The sequence below is a fragment of the Patiria miniata genome, unplaced genomic scaffold, assembly GCF_015706575.1.
Source record: "Patiria miniata isolate m_02_andy unplaced genomic scaffold, ASM1570657v1 HiC_scaffold_5, whole genome shotgun sequence".
In the NCBI taxonomy this organism is placed as follows: Eukaryota; Metazoa; Echinodermata; class Asteroidea; order Valvatida; family Asterinidae; genus Patiria; species Patiria miniata.
This window is the reverse complement of record NW_024037072.1, coordinates 35,258,191-35,281,792: the sequence shown is the minus strand read 5'-3', so window position 1 is coordinate 35,281,792 and position 23,602 is coordinate 35,258,191. Positions and strand designations below refer to the sequence as shown.

Below are 23,602 nucleotides of genomic sequence, written 5' to 3'. Positions count from 1 at the left end.
GTCATTTAATTTTATTTTTTTAAGGCACTTACGCATCTTCCCATGTAGCACATCAGTGTTGCTATTAGTCAGGGAATAAACTGATTTAAAAACGTTGCATATCTGCACTATTTACCTAAGGGAAAACAGTTTATTGGCTCTATACCTCTCGGTTATCACGATGAGTGCACTGGAGCAAAATGTTTTTACCTATCAAACGCTAGGGTCGCTCTTCCCCATAAGCAACTAAATCTTGTTTCGCTTTTTCTGCGGACTGTCCGATCTTCCCCTACATAATACAATGTACAATATTTTGTGTCGTTTTTCCACAGATGCTTGTTTAGTCGTGTACCTTGACGTACCGTACGTGCTCTACTGACTGATCAAATGCAGGTCCAGTCCAGTTCAAGTGGACATGTTGCTCTGAGTTTGACCGCTCAAACTCCGAGTCCGAGTCCAACTTCGCATCCAAGCGCCAGTGTTGACGGCAAAGAAATCGGGGACCTGTGAAGAAAAGAAAGGTAGGCCTATAAATGTTCGTTAGTACCTTACATTTTCAATCGCTATTTCTCACTATTATGTTAAATTTACAATGCATTTGACAAACTTCTGCCACAAAAGGTGACAGATGTTACTGCCCAGTTTCCGGACACTCAACGCCGACCTCAGTGAGTCATTTTGTCGGTTATCATAGTTATTGTTAGCCCCATAAATGTGGCCTATTTACTGGACTGCCTCCGTAAACATAGGCCACACATCCACATGTACAAAAATCGTGTCGACTTTGCCAAATTTTGATTTTCACATTTAGGCTTAGTTTGTACTTTGTAGGGTTTTTTTGCTTTAGAAGCATACTCACCCTCTTTATAGGCTAATCAGAAAGTGCTGCCTTTTTCAGATGTATATTTTTCGTGAAATTTCCAGATTCATTTTTACACGTTTGCGTATCAAAATTTCAACATGAAATTTCACAAAAATTAGACATCTGAAAAAGGCAGCACTCTCTGACTAGCCTATAAAGAGGGTGAGTATGCTTCTAAAGCAAAAAAATCCTACAAACTAAGCCCAAATGTGAAGATCAAAATTTGGCAAAGTCGACACGATTTTTGTACATGTGGATGTGTGGCCTATGTTTACGGAGGCAGTCCAGTAAATAGGCCACATTTATGGGGCTAAGTTATTGTCAGTCAGACTGTCCGAGTATCACCCGTTAATATCCACGGAGCCAAGAAGAGTCTCCTGTATAACGTCTGATAGGTCTAGACTAGCCCCATAAATGTGGCCTATTTACTGGACTGCCTCCGTAAACATAGGCCACACATCCACATGTACAAAAACGTGTCGCACTTTGCCAAATTTTGATTTTCACATTTAGGCTTAGTTTGTAGGATTTTTTTGCTTTAGAAGCATACTCACCCTCTTTTTAGGCTAGTCAGAAAGTGCTGCCTTTTTCAGATGTCTAATTTTTGTGAAATTTCATGTTGAAATTTTGATACGCAAACGTGTAAAAATGAATCTGGAAATTTCACGAAAATTATGGTGCGTGTGTCCTTGGGCAAGGCACTTTGTCACTCATTCAATGAGTGCTTCCCCCCACCCAGGAGTGAATGGGTACATGTGAGGGCAGAGATGGTTATTGTGATTGATTGTACGTGTACATGTACATGTAGCCCGACTGCGTCTGGCTGTATAGTACTATCGCAAGCTCTGTAGTACGGCCAGACGCCCAATGCTTCCAAAAAGACTGAATTTTTTTGGCCGCTGATGTAGCGATTTTGCTACAGATTTCGATCGAGATTATCTTTTCATCCAGGACAAAAATTTCCAAAGTTAAGGTTCTTAGTCGTAGAGCAACTCATACCTTTTCGAAAAAACATTCTTTGGTCTAGTAGTAAGGGAGGCGGGGGTGCTGGACTTTGTCATAGGTCTGTGGGTAGGACAGGGCCATTAATGAGAAGTCAGGGTACCAGACTTTGTCATAGGTCTGTGGGTAGTACAGGGCCAATGGGAAATCCCCCGATCTCAAGAAAAAAAAAAAAAAAAAAAAAATCCTGACGCCGGGAGAGAGAGAGAGAAAAAAAAAATATCTGACGCCGGGAGAAAAAAAAAAAAAAAAATCTGACGCCGGGAGAGAGAGAGAGAAAAAAAAATAAAAAAATCTGTCATCGTTAAAATGAGGTGATGTCACCCTCACGTGACCTTGAAAAATGTGGGAGTCACCACCACGTGACCTTGAAACGTGTTGAGGCACGATAAAATTTTGGCGTAAACAACGCGACCTTGAAACGTGTTGAGGCACGATAAAATTTTGGCGTAAACAACGCGACCTTGAAACGTGTTGAGGCACGAATGAGGTGAGTCTGATTGCTTATAAATCTAAAGTCTGTCTTCCAAAAAAAAATGAGAAAAAAAATATTATATTTCCTATAATAAAATGGAGAGTAATATGTTTAGACCGACCGTCAAAGGATATTCTAAATGGAACAAAGCCACGCTGCGTGATTACGTGCAGCGGTATAATATACCGCACAATGAAAATGTTTCTCTTACTCGTAAAGTCTACATCGAGGGGATAAAACATTATGAAAGTAAATTTAAAAACTTGAGGAAAAAGAAACTTTATGAGCTCAAACAGATTGTAGACGAACAAAATCTAGAATACGTACCGACGGGTTATAAAGGACGAGTTTTGAAAAAAGATTTAATCTCGGCGATTAAAACATACAGACAACCCGAATACTTTACAGAGTCAGCTTTTAGAGAAACGAGAAGGTTTAGAAATTACTACAGAAACTGGGAATTAAACCCCAGACTTTATAACCATGATTTAATCAAGTTTTTTGATTCGCACAAGGAACAAATAGTCAATAAAATCAAGTCTGAATTGAGAGAGCTGAGAGGTTTAAAAATGGAGCTCACAATCAAAATAAAATACGAAAAAACCAAACCGGATGGTACGATCGAAACGATCGAAGCTATTCATTATAGCAAGCAAAAAGCCGTTTTAAATCAAAGTCAAATAAAACAGGCTTTAAAAGAAGAGATCGAAGAGCTATTCAAAAAGGATGAAAGGTATACGAATCAAGGATCGGGTTGGGTTTTAAAAAAGATAATGGCGTTATACATCAACATCAACAGATATAATCCAGCGAGAGGTAGTTCCTACATAGACCTACCCGAATATCTTAAAATTAAGAAGGCGATGATCAACATCAAAAACAAAGACGATGAGTGTTTGAGATGGTGTTTGAGAGCTGCTCTTGAGTTGTATACGGATAAAGTAAAAAATCAAATAAGAAATAATCCTAATTATAAAATTCATAAAGAAGAACCTGTTGTATACACCAAAGACGACGGACTCAGTTTTAAAGGCGTTGACTTTCCGACACCGGTCGATCAGATACCCAAGATAGAAAGACAAAATAATTTATCGATAAACGTATATGGTTATGAGGGTGAGATATATCCATTATACGTGTCTAAAAACTACAAGGGGAAAGAGATCGATCTGCTTTTGATTTCTAAAGGTGACAAGCATCACTATTGTTGGATAAAAGATTTTACGAGGTTGATATACGACGTTACGAAACATAAATGTAAGAAATATTTTTGTCGAAGATGTCTTTGTCATTTTACCAATCAAAACAAATTAGACAAACATATCGCCGATTGTAAGGGTATAGATACACATCCATCAAAGATTGTATTTCCTCTGGGTAAACCAAAATACATAGACGGGCAACCAAGTGAAGAGAGAGACGTACCGATATTAGAATTTAAAAACTATAGGCACAAACAAAAAGCACCATTTGTCATTTATGCCGACTTTGAATCCATATTACAAACAACAACATCCACAGATAAAGAGACAAACACAAAAAAGATTAACGTTCACAAAGCTAGCGGTTATTCGCTAGTTGTCGTCCGATGTGACGGTAAAAATGTATATCAAGAGACTTATAGAGGTAAAGACGCTTCAACTAGATTTATAACAACGTTGTTACAATTACAAAGCGATATTAATTGTCTATTTGAAAAACCCCAAACCATGAAATTTAACGAGCGAGCTAAAGACCATCACGATAAAACAAACACGTGTTGGATTTGCGAAAAACCAATTTATACCAATTATTCGAGCAACTGTCAGTGCCAGAACCCCAGAGAACCCAAAACGATAAAACAAAAGAAAAAATATCAGTACAAAAATAGTAAGGGATTTATTGAGTCTAAATGTCTCGACTGTAACAAGAACATTAATAAATTTAGAAAGGTGAGAGATCACTGCCACGTCACTGGTAAATATAGGGGTGCCGCACACGCCTATTGTAACCTCAAACTACAAATTAAACCCGGTTGTACACCGATACCGGTCTTTTTTCACAATTTACAAAATTACGACGCGCATTTAATCATGCAGGGAATGACAGAATATGATAGTCAAACAGAAATACAAGTGATCGCTAAAAATTCAGAAAAGTATATTTCGTTCTCGATAGGAAATCTACGATTTTTAGACTCGTTTAGTTTTATGGCATCGTCGTTGGATAAATTAGTGAAAGCTTGCCCAAAAGAGTCGTTTCAGCTACTCAAAAAGCATTTTAAACATCCTGACTCGCTATTACAAAAAGGAATTTATCCCTACGAATATATGGACTCGTTTGATAGATTTCAAGAGACCAGCCTACCACCCATCAGTAAGTTTTACAGCAGACTAAAAGACGAACATATATCGCAACAAGACTACGACAGAGCTCAACGCGTGTGGAATGAGTTTAATATACACAATCTAGGAGAATATCACGATTTATACGTGACCACCGATACGTTATTACTGGCAGGTGTATTTGAAAACTTTAGAAGAACGTGTATTACAAACTATGGGTTAGATCCAGCCAATTATTTTACCGCACCCGGATTATCCTGGGATGCTCTATTGAAACACTCAGAAGTTAAACTCGAACTGTTGCAAGACGTAGACAAACATTTATTTTTTGAAAAAGCAAAACGAGGAGGTATCTCGAGCGTGGGTGGAATGAGATACCACAAAGCCAATAATCACTATCTCGATGACTACGATTCAAACAAACCCTCGAGTTATATCGCTTATCTGGATGCCAACAATCTGTACGGTTGGGCTATGAGTCAATATCTACCGTACAGCGATTTTAAATGGACACCCTCGAAACCGTTTACCGAAGAAAGAATATTAACGCTGAAGAAAACGTCAAACACCGGTTATTGCTTTGAAGTAGACCTCGATTACCCGAACGATCTACACACCAAGCATAACGATTTTCCCCTAGCACCAGAAAACATCATCATACCCCAAGAGTGGATGTCTGATTATCAAAACGAATTATTAGATACCGAACCTAGTAGCGACGTACAAAAATTAACGTGTACCCTCAATCCAAAACAAAAATACGTGTTGCACTACGTTACATTACAATTGTATCTCAAACTTGGTTTGAAACTAAAAAAGGTACATCGCGTGTTAAAATTTAAACAAGCGCCTTGGATGAAATCTTACATCGACAAAAACACGCAACTCCGAACCAAAGCGACCTCTGATTTTGAGAAAGACTTTTTTAAACTGATGAATAACAGCGTGTTTGGTAAGACGATGGAAAACGTTAGAAACCGAATAGACGGTTACCTACTGAGAGATAATAATGAGAGTGATCAAGAAAAATACAAAAAAATAATTCAAAGACCGAGCTATAAAACAACAACGCCGTTTCCAGAATGTGACCTGTCGTTTGTCGAAACATATAAAACGACAACCGTGTTAAACAAACCCATTTACTGCGGAGTGAGCATCTTAGATCTCTCAAAGACGCTGATGTACGATTTTTATTACAACCGATTGAAAGACAAGTACGGAGATCAAATCAGGTTGATGTATACGGATACGGACAGTCTGTTGATTGTCGTTTACACGGATGACATATACAAAGACATGCAATCTCACGGGCAACACTACGACTTTTCAAATTACCCAACAGATCATCCTTTGTACAATCCAACCAATAAGAAAGTGATCGGTAAATTTAAAGACGAGTTTGGAGGTAAGGTCATTCAAGAAGCAGTTTGTGTAAGACCTAAGATGTACTCGATTTTAGCGGATGACAACAACATCACTCTTAAGAAAGCCAAGGGGGTCACAAAATCGGTCACTGACAAAAAATTAAAACACCGGCACTACTACGACTGCATCTTTAACAATAAATCTAAAACAGAAACGATGACTCACATTAGGTCGGAAAATCACATCCTTTACACCATATCTCAACATAAACTATCGTTGAGTCCGTTGGATACCAAGAGGTACATTTTATCGGATGGAATACACACGCTCGCTTATGGTCACCGTAATCTAGATATTAATTAGGCGGTAATTGCGTGTCCTCGGGTACGACTTGAAGCTCTTGTCTCACAAAACTCCTTTTTGGACCGTTTTGAAGGTAATAAAGAGTAGGACCCGTCGTGACTTTTTTACCGTTAATCATTTTAAATTGACTCGTTCTTTTTTCCACGTTGAAGATGTCTACGCTCCAAATGGGATCCGTGGCTCTTCTTGAGGTTCCACCCTCTTGCTCGCCCGGGTAATATAAATATCTAACCATTGCGTCTTGCGGTAATTGTTGCTCTTTTGTTTTAACGGGGTTAGCCGGCGATTGCCGGACCTGTTCAAGTTTAACCGCCTCTGACGGTGCTTTAGCTATTAATCTCGTCGTTTCATCGTTTATAGCTTTGATCACGCTGGGTAATCGCTCGACCCATTGCGTGTTTCTACTCTCGGGATTTAACATTTCTTGAGCGTACTGATGACCAAACAGTCTCTCGGCTAGCGTTCGGTTAAATCTTTCTACGATACCCTGCGACCGGTGGTTTCCGGGTTCGCCGACGATAATCTCGACGTTTTTTGAAGCCATCCATTTTTTAAATGCACCTTTAAATTCGGTACCGGCATCTACTCTCAACGTTTTAGGGTAACTCAAAGGCGATCTCGCGTAAATCTTGACGATAGCATCCCGCGTGGAATCTGCCGTTTTAGAAACCAAAGGTTCTGCTTCGTGGTATCGACTCGCAACGTCGACAACCGTCAAAGCGTATTTATAAGTCTTGCGTTTTACTTTATCCCAGGGTAGGTATAGCACATCCATTTGGTGAAAGTCGTTTGGTGTTTCAAACTCTCGCAAAGTACTCGTAGGTCTGGGTACATACGCAGGACCCGGCAGATAAATTTGCCAGATCGCTTGTTTTTTAAGCCAATCCCTGATTACCTTTTTATCGAGTTTTGTTTTATCGTGTAAATGGTCGACGGCGCTTTCACCTTTCCAATAACCGCTCGGGCTATAATACAGTTTTTGAAGTTTATCCATCATTTACTATAATAATAATTTAAAAGGCTTTATACATTAAATAGATGGCGTCAGCTGTTGTAATGATGGTTGGAGGTGCGATCGTAAACGCCTTAGCTTTTTCGGGTTCAAACTATTTATTTTCAAGTCTAAGTGGTGGCAGCGAAGAGCGTAAGAGACACGATTTAGCGATAGAACAACTCTCAGCCGCCAAAGATAGGTGGCAACGAGAACGGACGAAACGACTCGATTTTCTCAACGAACGTATCAGAAAACAAAATGTTTCTAAACAAACATTTTCCAACATAGACCAAGCGTTGCGTTACTACAACGAAATGACCGGAGAAAACGTCGAGTTACCCCGCGAACCCAAACTCGAAGATTTTTACGAGCCTAGCGACCAACAAATAGAAAAAGAACTGGCGTTTATCGCGGGAGGAACGCTATTGGTGGGCTTCTTGGCTTACAGATATCTTTAAATTTAAAACTCGTATAAATAAAATGAATGCGTACGGAAAAAAGCTCAATCCCAGCAGGCTATTAAAAATACCCAGATCTATCAAGGGTGAGAGAAAAGAGGTGGTCATTACCCACAATCCTAGTAGTATATCGGCGGGGCAAACGCTGAGAGTTAAGTTTCCTCAATTGGGCGTAGACGACGTGATCGTACCCGGCACTTGTAAATTAGCTTTTAGTTTAGAACTCGACGGTGGAAGCGACGACAATAGAACCATTTTTAGCAATTTGGCCAGAAATTTAGTCAGTGAAATCAGCGTCAGGCTTCAAGGTCACGAAATTATAAGTTATCGTAACGCCGACGTGTATCACAACTTTAAAGACAATTGGATCAACAGCTCGGCAACTCGAAACATGGCGTACTCGGGCATAGAAAAAGAAAACGTGTCTAAACTAAGAATGGGGGCTCAAGATGCTAACGCGGGCGCCAACAACGGTAAAGATCAGGCTATCGCGGATGCCTATGGTAACAGATATTGTATTCCCCTAGACATTGACATACTGACTTCGCATCACCCTTTTTACCCCAGCGGTTTAAAACAACCTCTGACGTACGAGATAAAGTTTAACGATCACGATAAAGTAGTCAACAGTTCAGATACGGCGGCGATGTACAGTATCTCAGACTTGTCTCTCGAATACGAAGTGGTGACCAACAGAGACCTAGCCATCACCATCAGGAATAAACACAAGGGGTTAATGCAATATCTGTTTGATAAAATCCACTCGCTAGAAGTTAGATCCGTCAACAAATCGGACACGCTTTGGAACGTCAGCGTCAATCAACCCATCAGGAGTCTCAAGGGTATTTTGTTTTTGTTTAAAGATCCCACTGAGAAAAACCCGCAGCGATTTTATAATCCAAAACTAACCAAAACATCGGTGACTGTAGAAGGTAAACCCAATCAACTCTACAGTCAAGGCATGTTTCAATATCAACACTGGTACGAAATTAACAAGTTCTTTGGAGACAGCGATACCGAAAGCGGGCGCGGAGTAGCTAAAGACTTAAATTTGACGGGTTGTGACCTCGGAGACTATCTAAAAAACAAGTACGGTCTGTGGCTCGATTTTAGAAGTAACGACGACAATTCCGCTCACGGATCCGGTAGGAAACTCGGAGACGGAGGAGGCATCAACGTTCAATTTAACAGAGAAGCCGAAAGTCAAGGTGACCTCACGATGTACGTCTTTTTGGTCATGGATGCTCAATTAAACTTGGAAGACGGAAATTTTAAATCTCTGTTAAGTTAAAATGACACAACCGCATTGCGCTTTAATCGTCGGCAAAACAAATTCGGGTAAAACCAAATGGATTTTGGATCTGTTAGAGTCAGACTATAAAAACGTATTTGAAGTTATAGTCATCATTTGCCCTACCATATTTAAAAACAAAACGTACATCGAAAGAAAGTGGATTCAAGCAGATCCCGAGGTATACCTCTGCGATCCGGAATTGTACAAGATGACGCTCAACGAAGCGATCGATTTTTACAGTAAAATATTCGAAGGTGTTGCCACGCTGTTTATCGTGGACGATTGCTCTTCGGATCAAGAGATTAAATATCGTAAAAAGACGTGCGCGCTAAGCAAGATGGCGTTTAGCGGAAGACACATAAATCACAGCTGTTGGTTACTGACCCAAAAGTACAACAGCGTTTTAAAAGATTATAGAGAAAACACGGCTTGGTTGGCGTTATTTTACTGCAAAGATAAAACATCGTTTGATCAAGCGTTAGACGAAAATGACGTCGTACCCATTGAAGAACGAGATTATATAAAACGACGTTTAAGAGATGTGAAATATAGTAAATTGGTCGTATACACCGAACCTCCAGTTAGTTACGAGCTACTTGAGTAGGTTAATAACATAGCTGATTAACTAAAATAACCTAGGTGCTCAAGTAAAATAAGCAAGGTGCTCAAGTTAAATTACCTAGGTGCTTAACTAAAAGGACCTAGCTGAGTAATAACCTATTCAACAAACTACACAGGTATTACAATTTGTTAATCAACAAACGTCAACAAAATTATATTTTGCTGTTAGTAAATGATAGCAATATTCGAGTATTTGCAGTTTTTGGCTATTATCGTCATATCGATTAATTTATCGTTTTACACCTACGAGTACCTTTGCCTTTGTAACAAAGTTGCAACAGCCACAACAAAATTAAATTCGTTTCTAATTAAATGGAAGACCTAAAACTGACTTTAACAAACGAACAAGATCACAACGCAGAACATAAAGATCGTTTGTGCGGTGTCATAGCAGCCGGAAACTCTAGAAAGTATTTGGGAAAGGAATACACCGTTAAACATATCGAAGCTCTTGACAGTAAAGAACTCGACAAATTATATCATCTGTACGAAACTAAATTTGGAAATGAAATTGTTAAAACCGTTGGTAAATACACTTTGAGTTTATTTTCGAGAGTGTTAGCCGTTGTTACACCCGTACAAGTTTTAGGCTATAACGTCACTATAGATTCTGAAGAAGAACTCACCAACGACTTGAGTTCCGATCCTATTATAAGCGCGAGTATGGCTGGTATGTTGAGCGACGTTTGTTACAAGTACGGAACTTTAATATCACCCCTAGTTGCTACGATTATCACAACAAAACATTTGAAATTTAATAAACCTAATATAATAAATGGAAGATCAACAAGCAGCGACAGCACCGATCACAGCTCAACCAGCAGAGACAGAGACGCCCCAACCGATAAAAACAACGTCGTCACCGACGGTAACGAGAGTGACCAAGACTAAAAATCCTAAACGAATACAGCAGGGTAAAGCTTTAGCCGAGCACAATAGACAGATGAAATTAAAATTAGCAAAAATGAACGTAACATCGGACGATAATACGAGCTCACCGGACTACAACTCTTGGGCGATGTGGGGGGCTATAGCGTCTATAATAGGAGTGGGGTTGCTGGTACTAAAAAGTAAGGCAACTGCGCCGGTAGTACAGCCAGTGCCGGTAGTCACGCAACCCACTACACCCATCGCCCCCAAAACGCTAGACATGGAATAGATCAGACCTTTTAGGTCTGTAGCTAAACCAGCAATTTAAAAATTGTTATATTAAAAACGATGAGTAACTTTGACACCAACGGAATAGCTAATACGATTTATCACGGAGCCGTCATATCGGGTTTGGTGATGGGATACGCCATGGTAGGAGCTAAACTACTCAAAATGAAAGCGCCGGATTTAAGCAAACTAAGCGTAGAAGATGCGGGTAAATTGACGGGTATTATAAGTGGAGCTCTGGCCACGCAAAATTGGCTGGTGACACAGGGTATACTACCGGGCAGTATAATGAAAACGGCATAATTTAAATAGGTTTATTAAATAAATGGATGAGGGAGGATTTTATGATCCAGACTACGAAAGAACAGATGATTACGACGATGATGATGATGTAGCAGAGACCAATGTAGATGACGACTTTGATACTACTACACCACCGCTAAACACAGAAAGCGTCCTCGGCACGGGGACAATAAGCAGATTATCTATAAAAGTAATAAAAGAAGATGTTGATTCATTTTACAAAGAAAATAATATAGACCCCGCGTTTATCGACCCCAACGATTTTGAAATTGGTAAAGACAGAAATCTATACGTTAAAACATATAAAGGTCGAGAACCATTATCTTATAGACGAGGTGGTCAAAGAATATATTACAAATTAAGTACCTTACAAAATAAATATGGTACCGCATTTATTCGCGACACCCTCAAAATCGCTGACTATAAACCAACACTACTTGCCAAACTAAAAGATAAACTCGAAAAAGTACAACCCGAGAGTATCCCCTTGACAGAACTACCCAGAGCCACCGATGAGGTAACCGAGATTATAGACGATTTACAACGCGACACCAGCGCTCAAACGGAGGGGTTAAATTACAGAGAACTCCAGGGTTTAGACAAAAGTCTTCAGACGTTGAGAGGTAGCCTAGAACTTAATGTGGCGCGTCTCGCAGAGGTAGACCAAGAGATATTTGATGCCGAACATGAATTGGATGATCCTAGGATAAGCGAAGAAGAACGACTAGATTTAAGGATTAAATTAAGAGAGCTAGATGATGAAAGATCTGCCAGATTAGAAGCCGCAAAAACCGACTCAGAGGGACTTAAAAGTCAGATCAATAGAATCAAAGAAACGATTAATAAAATATTAGATAAAGACACGACTCTAGGAGAAAAGATTAGAACTCTGTTTAGAGAACAAGGTGTGACCGTAGTGAGCATTTTAGCCGCTTTGAGTTTAGCCATCAGCACGATAGTGAGTATCATCGTCGCTAGCGTGAGAGGTGCGGGTGGGGCACCCGCACCAACACCAACACCAACACCAACACCACCAAAAGGCGGTATCAAAGAGTGGATTTCAAAACAACTCGCTAATTTTGCATCTGCTCTTCAAAAAATCGGAGTGAGCGCGTTGGGTGCTCTGCCGGGCATCATAGGCAGCGTACTCAGTTGGATATTTAACGCGCTGAGTAAGTCCGTATCGTGGTTGGCCGAACACGTGTGGGCTTTGTTTTTGGGTGTGGGGGCCTTGGTGTTTGCATACCTGCAAAAGGGATGGTAGTTGTAATCAAGTTTAAACAAAAAAAATAAGCCTTACCAGCACAAAGTTGGTAAGGCTTTTTTTTTTGTTGTTGTGAGATTAGAGTGTGACTTATCGCGTTGCCTCGTAAGCTAAAATACCCATGCCAACGATAGCTAATATTCCTACCGTCAACGATAATTTTTCGTCTTGGTGAGTTTGTAGTTTCGTGGGTTGGGTTAAAACTGTTGGTGCTGGTGTTAGTGTTGGTGCTGGTGTGAGTGTTGGTGTTGGTGTTAGTGTTGGTGTTGGTGTTGGTGCTGGTGCTAGTGTTGGTGATACAACATCGGTCATAGGCTCTAGGGGTGTTGGTGGCGCGACATCATCGGTGTCATCAAAAGAGTCGTCCGGCTGAGGTTGTGAGTTTAAATCTAACACCAAACCAGTTTTCATACTCTGGGTAGCGATTTGAAGATTGTTGTTATAGCCGTCGTGCGTTCCAATCCTTAAGTTCATATCCGATGGAATTAAATATAACCCCGGTTTTACGACAAAATTTAAAGGTGTTCTGGCATACTGCAGCGAGTCTTGAAATTGATTGATACTCGTTTCCATATCGTCTACTGCATTGATGATATCTTCAACGATGACGTTAAATTGTCTTTGAGCGTCTAATCCGGTGCCTGGTGATAATACGCTCGTTTTTGTTTGAGCCTGCGCACCGAGTAAAGCGTACACGTAAGATCTGATCGATTCGTTGATCTTTATGATTCCCGCGGGGGTAAACGAACTCTTGGTGGGTATAAAATCTAACCAAGCATTTTGCACCGATTCATTTTGTTCGATATAAATAATCGTGTAAGGAAGGTAACTGTTTCCTCTCTTTTTAGGACTATCTAGACCCCCGTAGCCGCCGCTGCCGTAAAGAACCTTGGGGCTGTTGGGTAGTGCTCTATAATAATCGCCAACCGCCAAAAACTTGCCCTTATTAAAGCTATACGAGTTACCCAAACCGTTAGATATTGTGTCTCTCGTCTGTTTAAAAGACTTGTTTTGATCTATGCCAAACAACAAACAGATATCGTTAAATGCTCTATGATTATAACTGTTGTCTAGAACGTTAAATGTATCATCTCCCGGTAAAGGAGCGGCAAGGTCATATAGGATCTTTCTAACCGTAAAATATAAATGAAAGTTAAAGATGGCCCAAACGTAACGGTTGCTCGCGTTTAAAAGATCAAATCCAACACCGCAGCCCGTAGTAGCGCAATAGATCGCAAAATTTAACTGATTTTGATAAAACGACATGGGGTGTGATTTCCAACGATCTACATCCTCATCCGTCTCAACGTGAGGCAATTTATAGTCTGAGGTTAAGTCGGGAAACGAGCTTAAAAAGCCGTTGGTATTATTAACTATAACTTCCAGTTCACTGGGTTTAGTGCTGTTTAAAAACTTTGCTTGGGACGCAGCTTGATGCTTTGGCTCGGTTGCCTTGGCTACATTTTGATTTACTTGTCTCGTTACCTGATCAGCTATCGATTGTATCTGCTTTTTTAACAACATAAAAGCAGCCATTATTTTAGTTTCAGTTTTAATATAAAAAGACTTTAAAATAAATGCATTCGTTTCACTTGTTTCAAAATGAGCAGACGTTTAAATTAGAAGACGTCGTAGATAATTTAAACGGTCAAAAATCTGTACGCGTAAAAAGGGTGATGTTTAACCCCGGATATTTTAATATTTCCAGCGCCACGGAGATTGATTGGTATACGCAAATAGATGGGAGACCCGCTGAAAGACCTGATGATGGTATAAGACCCGAACTGGTTAGCCCAGATGTAGAAGTAAGAACAGATAGAGATTTTATTGAATCGTTGGTACCCGAGTACCCCTACGACTTTTTAATTAACGATGAAAATACTTTCAATAGAGTTATAAACGATCTTATAGAAGCGTACGAAGAAGATAGACTAGACTCTGCTTTAGAATCGATCCGGGAAGAAATGGATCAAATTGTAGATGGTATAAGAATTTTAAGCTTTAAAAGACAAGACAAAACACTAACCGAAGAACAAAGCAATACGCTTAAATTTTTAATAACACTTATAGCAGAAAGAAGAAGCTTCATCAATGAAGGTAAAATGATAGCGCTAGAATATATCGAAGGTATAATAAGCGAACCTAGAGCGAGAGTAATTAGAAATGCTGGGATAACAATACGTGGGAGTCTTGTCGTGTCTGGTGATAATTTAGATTTTATTTCTCCGAGTCTTTTAGCGCCGTTACCAGCTGGAGTCACCGGTTCGGTCACCATCCCACCTGGGTGGTACGACGTCGATTGGTTCGATTTCATTTTAAATTATATACCCGGGGTAAGTTTTCGAATATTTAGAGAATCTAAAAAGGTGACGTTGGTGGTAACCGACGTGAAACTCAAACTGCGTTTAAACAGAGAAGTCTCTCGATTACTCAATTTACCCAAGGGAAGACTGATACCCAAAGTGGTGTATACGGGGTCTTACGACATTCATCCGTTTAAATTTTTGTTTATTCGCTGCCCGCAATTAAGTACGAGTGAAAACTTTTTTGATGGCCGTCCGTCCGACATCTTAAAAATCGTACCCGTGGGTACGCGCAAACCCGAGCCTGATAGAGTCGAAGATTTCAAGAAACTTAAAAACGGTATAATCGACAAACTGACATTTTCAATCATAGGTGAAAAAGGACAGATCATCAACAACAAGGGTGTGAGTATCATGATAGAGTTAGAGATCTTTTAATTTTAAAATCTTTTTATATTAAAAACATGAGTGTAGATGGTAAGGCGTTATACCCCGATATTTCTGGAGATGTACTCCGATTAAATAGTAACGAAGAAACAAAAGTATACAGACTTAAAAAGATTGAAGAGATTCGATCTTTAATCTTAAAAGAGAGAGACCACCGAGAGCACACTTATAAAAAAATAAAGAGAGTGATCGACACTATTAATTACGTAGAGATAGGATTAGAAGGATTGGGGGCTATAGCGGGGGCTGTCGGTATTCCCGCTCTCTTGGGTGTTATATCAACCCCCGTTGGATTGGTGCTAGAAGGAACGTTTATAGGCGCTTTTGGTGTAGATATTTTGCTTAGAATCGCGTCTAGGCGATTATCCGCCAAGCTAAAAAAGCACGACCAGATTAAAATATTAGCAGACTCCAAACTTAACACGATTGAAGAATACGTGTCTCAAGCCATCAACGACGGAGATATATCGCACGAAGAGTTCTTACTGATTACGAGAGAACTCGCAAAATTTAACGAGCTTAAACAAAAAATCAGAACAAAGACCAGCACAAAGCTTCAAAAGATTAAAAACGATACAGACTTTGAAAAAGAAGTTAAAAAACGGGTAGACGAACGGCTGGCAAAAGAAAAAAAATCTCTTATCGAAAAACTTACAAGTTCAAATTCTCGGTAAATAAACATTATGAAAGCGAACCACCGAGTTATACCTCTATTTCACCTCTTAGGGTGTTACCCTCGGCCCCGCCTTTATTGTAGTGGTCATCGTATCTTTTTAGTGCTTTATTAAATTGATTTTGAGTCACTTTAAATAAATCTCTAACTCGTTCTTTGTCTAATCCAACGACGTGATGATAACACGCCGCTATTAATGACCGTTTGACGCAACCATTCCCCCTCAATGTTTTGTAATTAACGAGCTCGTTATATTTATTGATTGTTTCTTGGACATCTTCTGAGTCTTGCTCTGGGCACACAGACAAAACAAGTTTTTCCACAGTTTTTCTTTTGTTTCTCTTTAAAGTTGACCAATTGATACGATCTTCTTGCGCATTTTCTGCCGAAAAATCAAAATAACGTGAAACTATTTCACCGCACGTTTCACAAATTAAAAAACCATTCTCGATGATTATATGATGATCGCACTTATCCCCAAGTTGTGACGTCCCAAAGTATTCCATCTATTTAATAAAAACCGATATTATTTTTTATTAATTTTTCAAATACTCGTCGGTCTAAACATATTACTCTCCATTTTATATTAAAAAACAGCTCCTCACCTTTTACAGGGTAAGGAGCTAATTTTTTTCTTTCTCTCACTCTCTCTCCGTTAGATTTATTTTTTTTATTTTTTTTTTTTCTTGAGATCGGGGGATTTCCCATTGGCCCTGTACTACCCACAGACCTATGACAAAGTCTGGTACCCTGACTTCTCATTAATGGCCCTGTCCTACCCACAGACCTATGACAAAGTCCAGCACCCCCGCCTCCCTTACTACTGGTCTCAATATTTTCATCCATCTGGCCAAAAGACGACTTTCAGTCATCATCTTCCACAAATATCGTCCCGAAAATGCTCCCCCATGCGATTTCAAAATGGCGGCCGCGCTGTAATGTATGCATTATGCGAGCGCGCTTGGGCAAGATAATGAGTATGCATTATTTAGATCATGACCTCGTGTTTGTATGGCCAGCCGCACCGAGTGTCCGACAAACGTCATGAACTATGATGCATATTCATTATCTTGCCCAAGCGCGCTCGCATAATGCATACATTACAGCGCGGCCGCCATTTTGAAATCGCATGGGGGAGCATTTTCGGGACGATATTTGTGGAAGATGATGACTGAAAGTCGTCTTTTGGCCAGATGGATGAAAATATTGAGACCAAAGAACGTTTTTTCGAAAAGGTATGAGTTGCTCTACGACTAAGAACCTTACTTTGGAAATTTTTGTCCTGGATGAAAAGATAATCTCGATCGAAATCTGTAGCAAAATCGCTACATCAGCGGCCCAAAAAATTCAGTCTTTTTGGAAGCATTGGGCGTCTGGCCGTACTACAGAGCTTGCGATAGGGCAATTCTTCGGTAACGGAATTACGCCCATTCGTCACTTTGTCAAGGATTATTCTTTCCCAAGAAAATATGTTCTATGCTAGGCAACTAATCTAAACATGGAAAGGGAGCCAAGACCCAATAGAATTGATTGACTGCTAAAAAAAAAAAAATCCCACAAGATTACCCTTTAAGGGGCGGAGCTTAATATCGGTAACGGAATTACGGACGGAGGACAAGCATATTTGAGTTCTCGCATAAATTAATAAAACTCTCTGAAGTTTGGAAATTTTAAAATTGGACACTACCTGGTATTTGTAGAGTTCAGGGGTGTTGTTAACTACAATGCAGAACAAAGTTGAAAAAATAATCACTCTTTTCATAATTTGCATTTTAATCACGGTAACGGAATTACGCCTGGGCGGTAACGGAATTACGCCATAGGTTTACATGTAATAGGTAAATGCAATACTTTTACATTGAATTCAACATAAACTCATCACAATACAAATTTTAGAAGTTTATAAAATGCCACAAGGGGAAAGCTAAGTGAAAATTAGCAGATCAAAATGTAAATGTAGGCCTAAACATGTCTTGGCTTCATTTTTTAGGTCAAAGGTCAAGGTCAAATGAAAGCAATGTATATGTATACATATATTTTTTTACCGAAAATCGAATTTGACTATGAACAATTGTATTATCGTATTTCACTAGTTTATTGTGGAAAATACAATAAAACTGCACTGGTTGGCATCTCTGAGCAAGGGAAGATGTTAAGTTATGCCAAGTAGAAGTACAAGTACAGTCTGGTACTCAACTTTCATTTACTTGTTGTGGAATATATTTTCTGTGGGTACCAGACAACGGCTTTGGCAACACATATTTAAAGGGAATGTACATGTACATGTACATCATTGGCTTTTGCTGTAATTTTAAGAAATGAACTATTGGAGGGGTTAGTATAATAGATCAAATATTGTTACACTGACATGTTTGAAGTTTTGCATTCGAAAATGCTGGAAAAACCAAGAAAAACAAAACTGTTCAAGTAGTCTGGTTCCTTGACTCCACTAAAGGTAAAATGGATCAATTTATAGATGCCGGAAAATTGGAGGGTAAGGGAACCAGACTAGCTGGCCTGCACCCGTTCATGAACATACCAAATAGCAAACAAAATTTGGACTGGAAAGAGTGTAAAGTTGGAGCAGTACATGTAGTTGAAAAATAGTTAGGTTTTTCCAACGGTGGTCGGCCGACCACCGTTGGAAATGTATACAAAAACATCATTTTCTTGAAAATTACTTCACACCAGGTGCCATAATTTTACAGGATGCTTTAGACTGTCATTTACCAACATCCTAGTTAAGGTATTTTGTAAAAACTTGGTAGTTTTATTTTCTGATGTTTGAAAATGTTGTATATTCCCTTTAAGCATCCAAACAACTATTAGCATTTTTTAAATAGTAAAAAAGAAAAAGTAAAAGTAAAAAAATCAATGGAACACCTGATTATTTTTATTTGTATAATAGCAAATTAAAGAGGGAAATGATTTAACAAGTAATTTAGTATTTAAAGTTATTGTCCAAGGTTACATGCAAATCTCCTATTATGTCATGTACATAATCTGGAGGAAATGTGCATACTTTGTGCATGCGTAATTCCGTTACCGTAATTCCGTTACCGTTTCGTAATTCCGTTACCACTTGGAAAAATGCCAAGAAATTACTATTTTAAAGTTTTTATTTTTCATTTATGTTTATAGTAGGGTCTTTTCTCAACATACATGATTTGAAGAAAAAAACCAAGAAAATTTGTAAAATAAGTAACTTTTGCCATTTTTTTGGTAACGGAATTACGTGCTAATTTTGACATTTTTAAATGAAGGCCTACACTATATATATATATATATTTATATTTTTAGATTTTTTATTAATGACCCTGAGTAATGTTAGTAACTTGTAACATCATAAAATAAATCAAATCTTTTCCCTATAATTCAGAAAGTAATACATACACAAAATTTTATTTTTTTACCAAATCTTAACGTTTTTAATCATAAATTGCAAAAATCACTGTTTTTACAAGAAATATGTATATTTTTTCAATTTCGTTTTTTGAACTGAATTCCCCATTTAATTGAGGTCTGGAAAAAGTACAAAAAAGGTTTAATATGTAAATATTTATTTTTGACATTTTTTGCTCTCCCATGGAGAATTGCCCGATAGTACTGTACGGCCAGACGCAGTCGGGCTAATGTACATGTAGCTGCCTTGTGGCGAAATGTCAGCATCGAGCCGTATACTCCCCAGGGAACTGAGATTGTTTTTAGATGTTTAATTGGCCCAATGATCAGGGGGTATTAATGATGTACAGCGATTTGATCATAGTTAGAAGTGCTATATAAGAACCTGTTGTTATTATTATTTATAATAAAGAGTTCATGAATTGTTCTATTTGTTTTCTCTTGAGAAATTTATTGCACTGTTTACAAAATGTACATTCTTCTTGCAGTTGCTGACGAAAAAACCTAAACAGCCAGATGCTCGTCACCTCGTTACTCTGACAAGACCATCATGCGTGTCAAAGTCAGTCTTCCCACTAATCTACTCATTGTGCAGGTTGTATTCTCGTTGCTGGAGGGATGCACCTGTGAGGTCAACGTCCTGCTACAGACCCTGACTGGTTCCGTCCCACCCGGCAATTACTCCTATTACAAACTCACACGCGGCGGCAACATCCGACTGGTGCTCCGCACCCTCAAGGGAGATGCTGACGTCTATGTGTCCTCCACGACTCTGCACCCTACCTATGAGGATTACGACTTGAAGTCAACAACGTACGGGGAGGAAATTGTGGACATTGCGGAGATGCTCAATCGGCCTGTGGGGATCGGCGTGTACGGTCACCCCTTATACCAGAATGACACGTCGTACGAGTTTGATATTTTGTTGGACACCAGTGAGATCGAGGACCCTTGGAGAACTGAGAATGGGAAGGGAGAGCCATCCCTTGGCAAGCTCTTTGCGGGCGAGGACGCCGAAAATGAATCGCTTTTGTGGAAGGTGTTTATTGGCATCTTGAAGGTGGCAGTGGACGTCATGATCTGATTGGTGTAAGAAGGTGTTCTTTGTCTGTTAGAGCAGAGGTTGAAATTAGGCGCAAAAAAACAACCGTGACTAAAAAAAAAAAATGACCTACGTGTAAAGGTAGCACAATCAATTTTGAGCTGTCACATGTACGCTGAATGCACTTCCAGTACAAAATTTGTTCTAACAAATGTGGTAAATAGACCTTTCTCAGAGTACGCCATCTTGAAAATCATAGCAAGGCAAATAATGCCAACAAACATGGCAGCGTTAATAGTGTGCGCAGTGAACGAGTGACTCTTGCAAAGTTAGAACAGATTGACAATCGTAAAAATGGATGGATAGCTCAGATTCCCCCGAAACATCAAGCTGTATTCGAGGAAGGTCATGTCTCATTGCATTTTGGAGAAAGATTTTAGAATAGAAAACCTAAAACAGTGGCTTAACTGAAGTTCCCCTGTAGTAGTTCACGCCGCAGCACCGCCGTCAACGTCAGACTTTCTATTTTTACTTTTCCATCCGTGATGTTTTCTGAGCTGGAATTGCATTTATTAAAGAACAACCTGTACTTACATGTACATTATAAGGCTATCTGTGAATTGTTATTCACACAGGACTAAAAGAAACAGAAATAAGAGGAACTGGAGACCGATACAAACATGAAAACTTTCTCCACCATGCAGACATTTCTCAACGGTAGTGCACTGTACACCCCGAGATCATTTACGTGCACAAAAATACGGGCCAGCGAGACGCCCGTCTGAATACATGTAGACGGGCTTCTCGAAGGCCTGTATCATTTTACACGTAAACAAGTCGGGGTACAGTGCACGACTGCTGAAAAATTTCTTCATGTAAATTTGTCATGTTCGTATCTGGCTCCAGTTCATCTTATTTCTGGGAGACAACATGGTCTTGTGCGATTGACAATTCTTAGATAGCCTTATAATGTAAGTAGTTCCTACATTATTTACTACAATTTCAGCCCAAAAACCGCCATATGGAAAAGTGAAAATAGAAAGTCTGACATTGATGGCGGTGCTGCAGCGTTACTTACTAGTGAGTACTACACGGAAATTTCATTTCGGCCACTGTTTTAGGCTTTATGATTCTTCTGAATATGCAGTGACACATGGTTTGATGTTTTGAGCTATCCATTTATAAGATTGTCAATCTGCTGTAACTTTGTGAGGGTACCTGGTTCACTAGGATGTTGGTAAATGACAGTCTAAAGCATCCTGTAAAATAATGGCACCTGGTGTGAAGTCATTTTCAAGAAAATGGTATTTTTGTATACATTTCCAACGGCCGACCACCGTTGGAAAAACCTAACTATTTTTCAACTACTGCTCCAACTTTACACTTTTTTCGGTCCAAATTTTGTTTGCTATTGGTTACATGTTCATGAACGGGTGCAGGCCAGCTAGACTGGTTCCCTTACCTTACAATTTTCCGGCATCTATAAATTGATCCATTTTATCTTTAGTGGAGTCAAGGAACCAGACTACTTGACAATTTTTGTTTTTCTTGGTTTTTCCAGCACTTTCGAACACAAAACTTCAAACATGTCAGTGTAACAATATTTGATCTATTATACTAACCCCTCAACTAGTTCATTTCTGAAAATTACAGCAAAAGCCAATGATGTACATTCCCTTTAACGTTATTCGCCTCACTTTGATTTTCAAGATGGCGTACCCTGAGAAAAGACTATGGTCAGTACATTGTAAATGTACAAAGCACAGCCATAATTTCCAACCTATGGAGCTGGTACTACATGTAGATTTTACCAATGAGCTTGTTTTGGGGTCTTCTAAAGGGATGCTAGTGGGAGAGTGGATTTCTTACTGTAAACGTAAACAGAGGAATGGAGAAAAATAATAATTAAAATGGTTCTATTTTGAGATGTATAGCCTTTGGATGGATGTGATTTTTTTTGGGGGGGTTCAATTGTTTTGTCCTGAATTTGCCCTTTTGATCAAGTCTCTTGTTTCCTTATGCATGACGACCTCGGAAATTTAACCCATTTTGGAAGAAAGTGTGGGTTTTTGTGGGTCTGATATTTGGAAAAGAAAGAAAACACACTGTCCATGTTTTGACAGCGCTGCAATTTAGGAATTAGCAGAAAACCAAATTCATGTAAGACTTCATCTAGTTAAATTATAGAAAACATTCATTGTTTACCATTTCAAATCAGATTTTGTTAATTGTTTTGGAAAGTTTTCTCTCTTACAATGATTCTGGGATTTAAGATCGAGAAGAAGTATTAAAAAATAACAAACCACAAACCATGTTAATTCACACAAGAAAAGAATTGTATTCGTTAAAAAGTCTTTTCAAATGATAAAAATGTTCAGGTACAGTGGAACGCCGCTTTATAACAAACATCGCGGCATCTGCAGAAATTGTTCGTAATAGCGATCGTTTGGTACAGCGATTTTAAGCTGCCGATGCTCTGGTACTCATTTTCAATGAATAGCGCCCTTCACCTGTTCACAACTTCACCCTGCACGCCCTGGTAGTAACTGAAAGACGACTTTGAACACGTGCGGACTATTGAATCATGTAATTACACAGGTTTTGAGCGTACTACCTACAGCAAAGGGTGGCGTTTCCATTCTGTTCATTGGAGAAATAATGGCCACTTGTCACTCTTCTGTTGAAATTTTTCAACAACAATGTTTGGTTGGTTTTGTACACCAAAATCTGGAGCCAAGGACGATGTTCGGTATAGCCGAATGTTGGGTAAAGCAGTGTTCGGTATAGCAACGTTCCACTGTACATGTATACGGCGCACTTATAACATGGATGTAAATTTCTTGTGGTGCATACCGGATATCAATTTGGGGGAAACAAAAAAATTATGACTCAAACTCAAAGTACATGTAGAAACGATTTGTTGAACTGTGTACCAGTGCTACTCATAAGGAACATGGTGCATGCAGTGAAAACAATCCGGATGTCTTTATATTTCAAAATTAGTTGTTTCCTTGAAAAAAAATATGTACAATTGTATGTGAAACAGAAAGTGGATGTACATGTACATGTATAAACAAAAACAGAATTTGACTGACTTTGCTGTATGGACCGATCCAGTAAGCCCCGCCCACTGCACACGTGGGCAAATAAACACGTGCCCCTCTCCAATGCCACACTGCATTTTCCTGCTGCGTGCATCATACGCGCGTGCACGCATGTCAGACGTTTGTGCACGCACGTCGGACATAAATCACGGCTGTGATTGGTCAGAAT

At 39.2% G+C, this 23,602-nt stretch overlaps 1 protein-coding gene across 2 annotated transcripts; it reads left to right on the top strand.

The window, feature by feature from the left end:
• Positions 1–307: 307 nt before the first annotated feature.
• LOC119741689 (UPF0669 protein v1g209471-like) lies at positions 308–21,612 on the top strand. 2 transcript variants are annotated; one of them, XM_038217537.1, is made up of 2 exons: positions 308–514; positions 19,776–21,612. In XM_038217537.1, exon 2 carries the CDS (start codon positions 19,838–19,840, stop codon positions 20,369–20,371), a length of 534 nt encoding a protein of 177 aa, XP_038073465.1. In that variant the 5' UTR covers positions 308–514; positions 19,776–19,837; the 3' UTR covers positions 20,372–21,612. The 2 variants fall into 2 exon arrangements, with proteins under 2 accessions (XP_038073465.1, XP_038073464.1); XM_038217536.1 differs by having other exon boundaries at positions 311–500; positions 19,776–21,611.
• Positions 21,613–23,602: the final 1,990 nt, after the last annotated feature.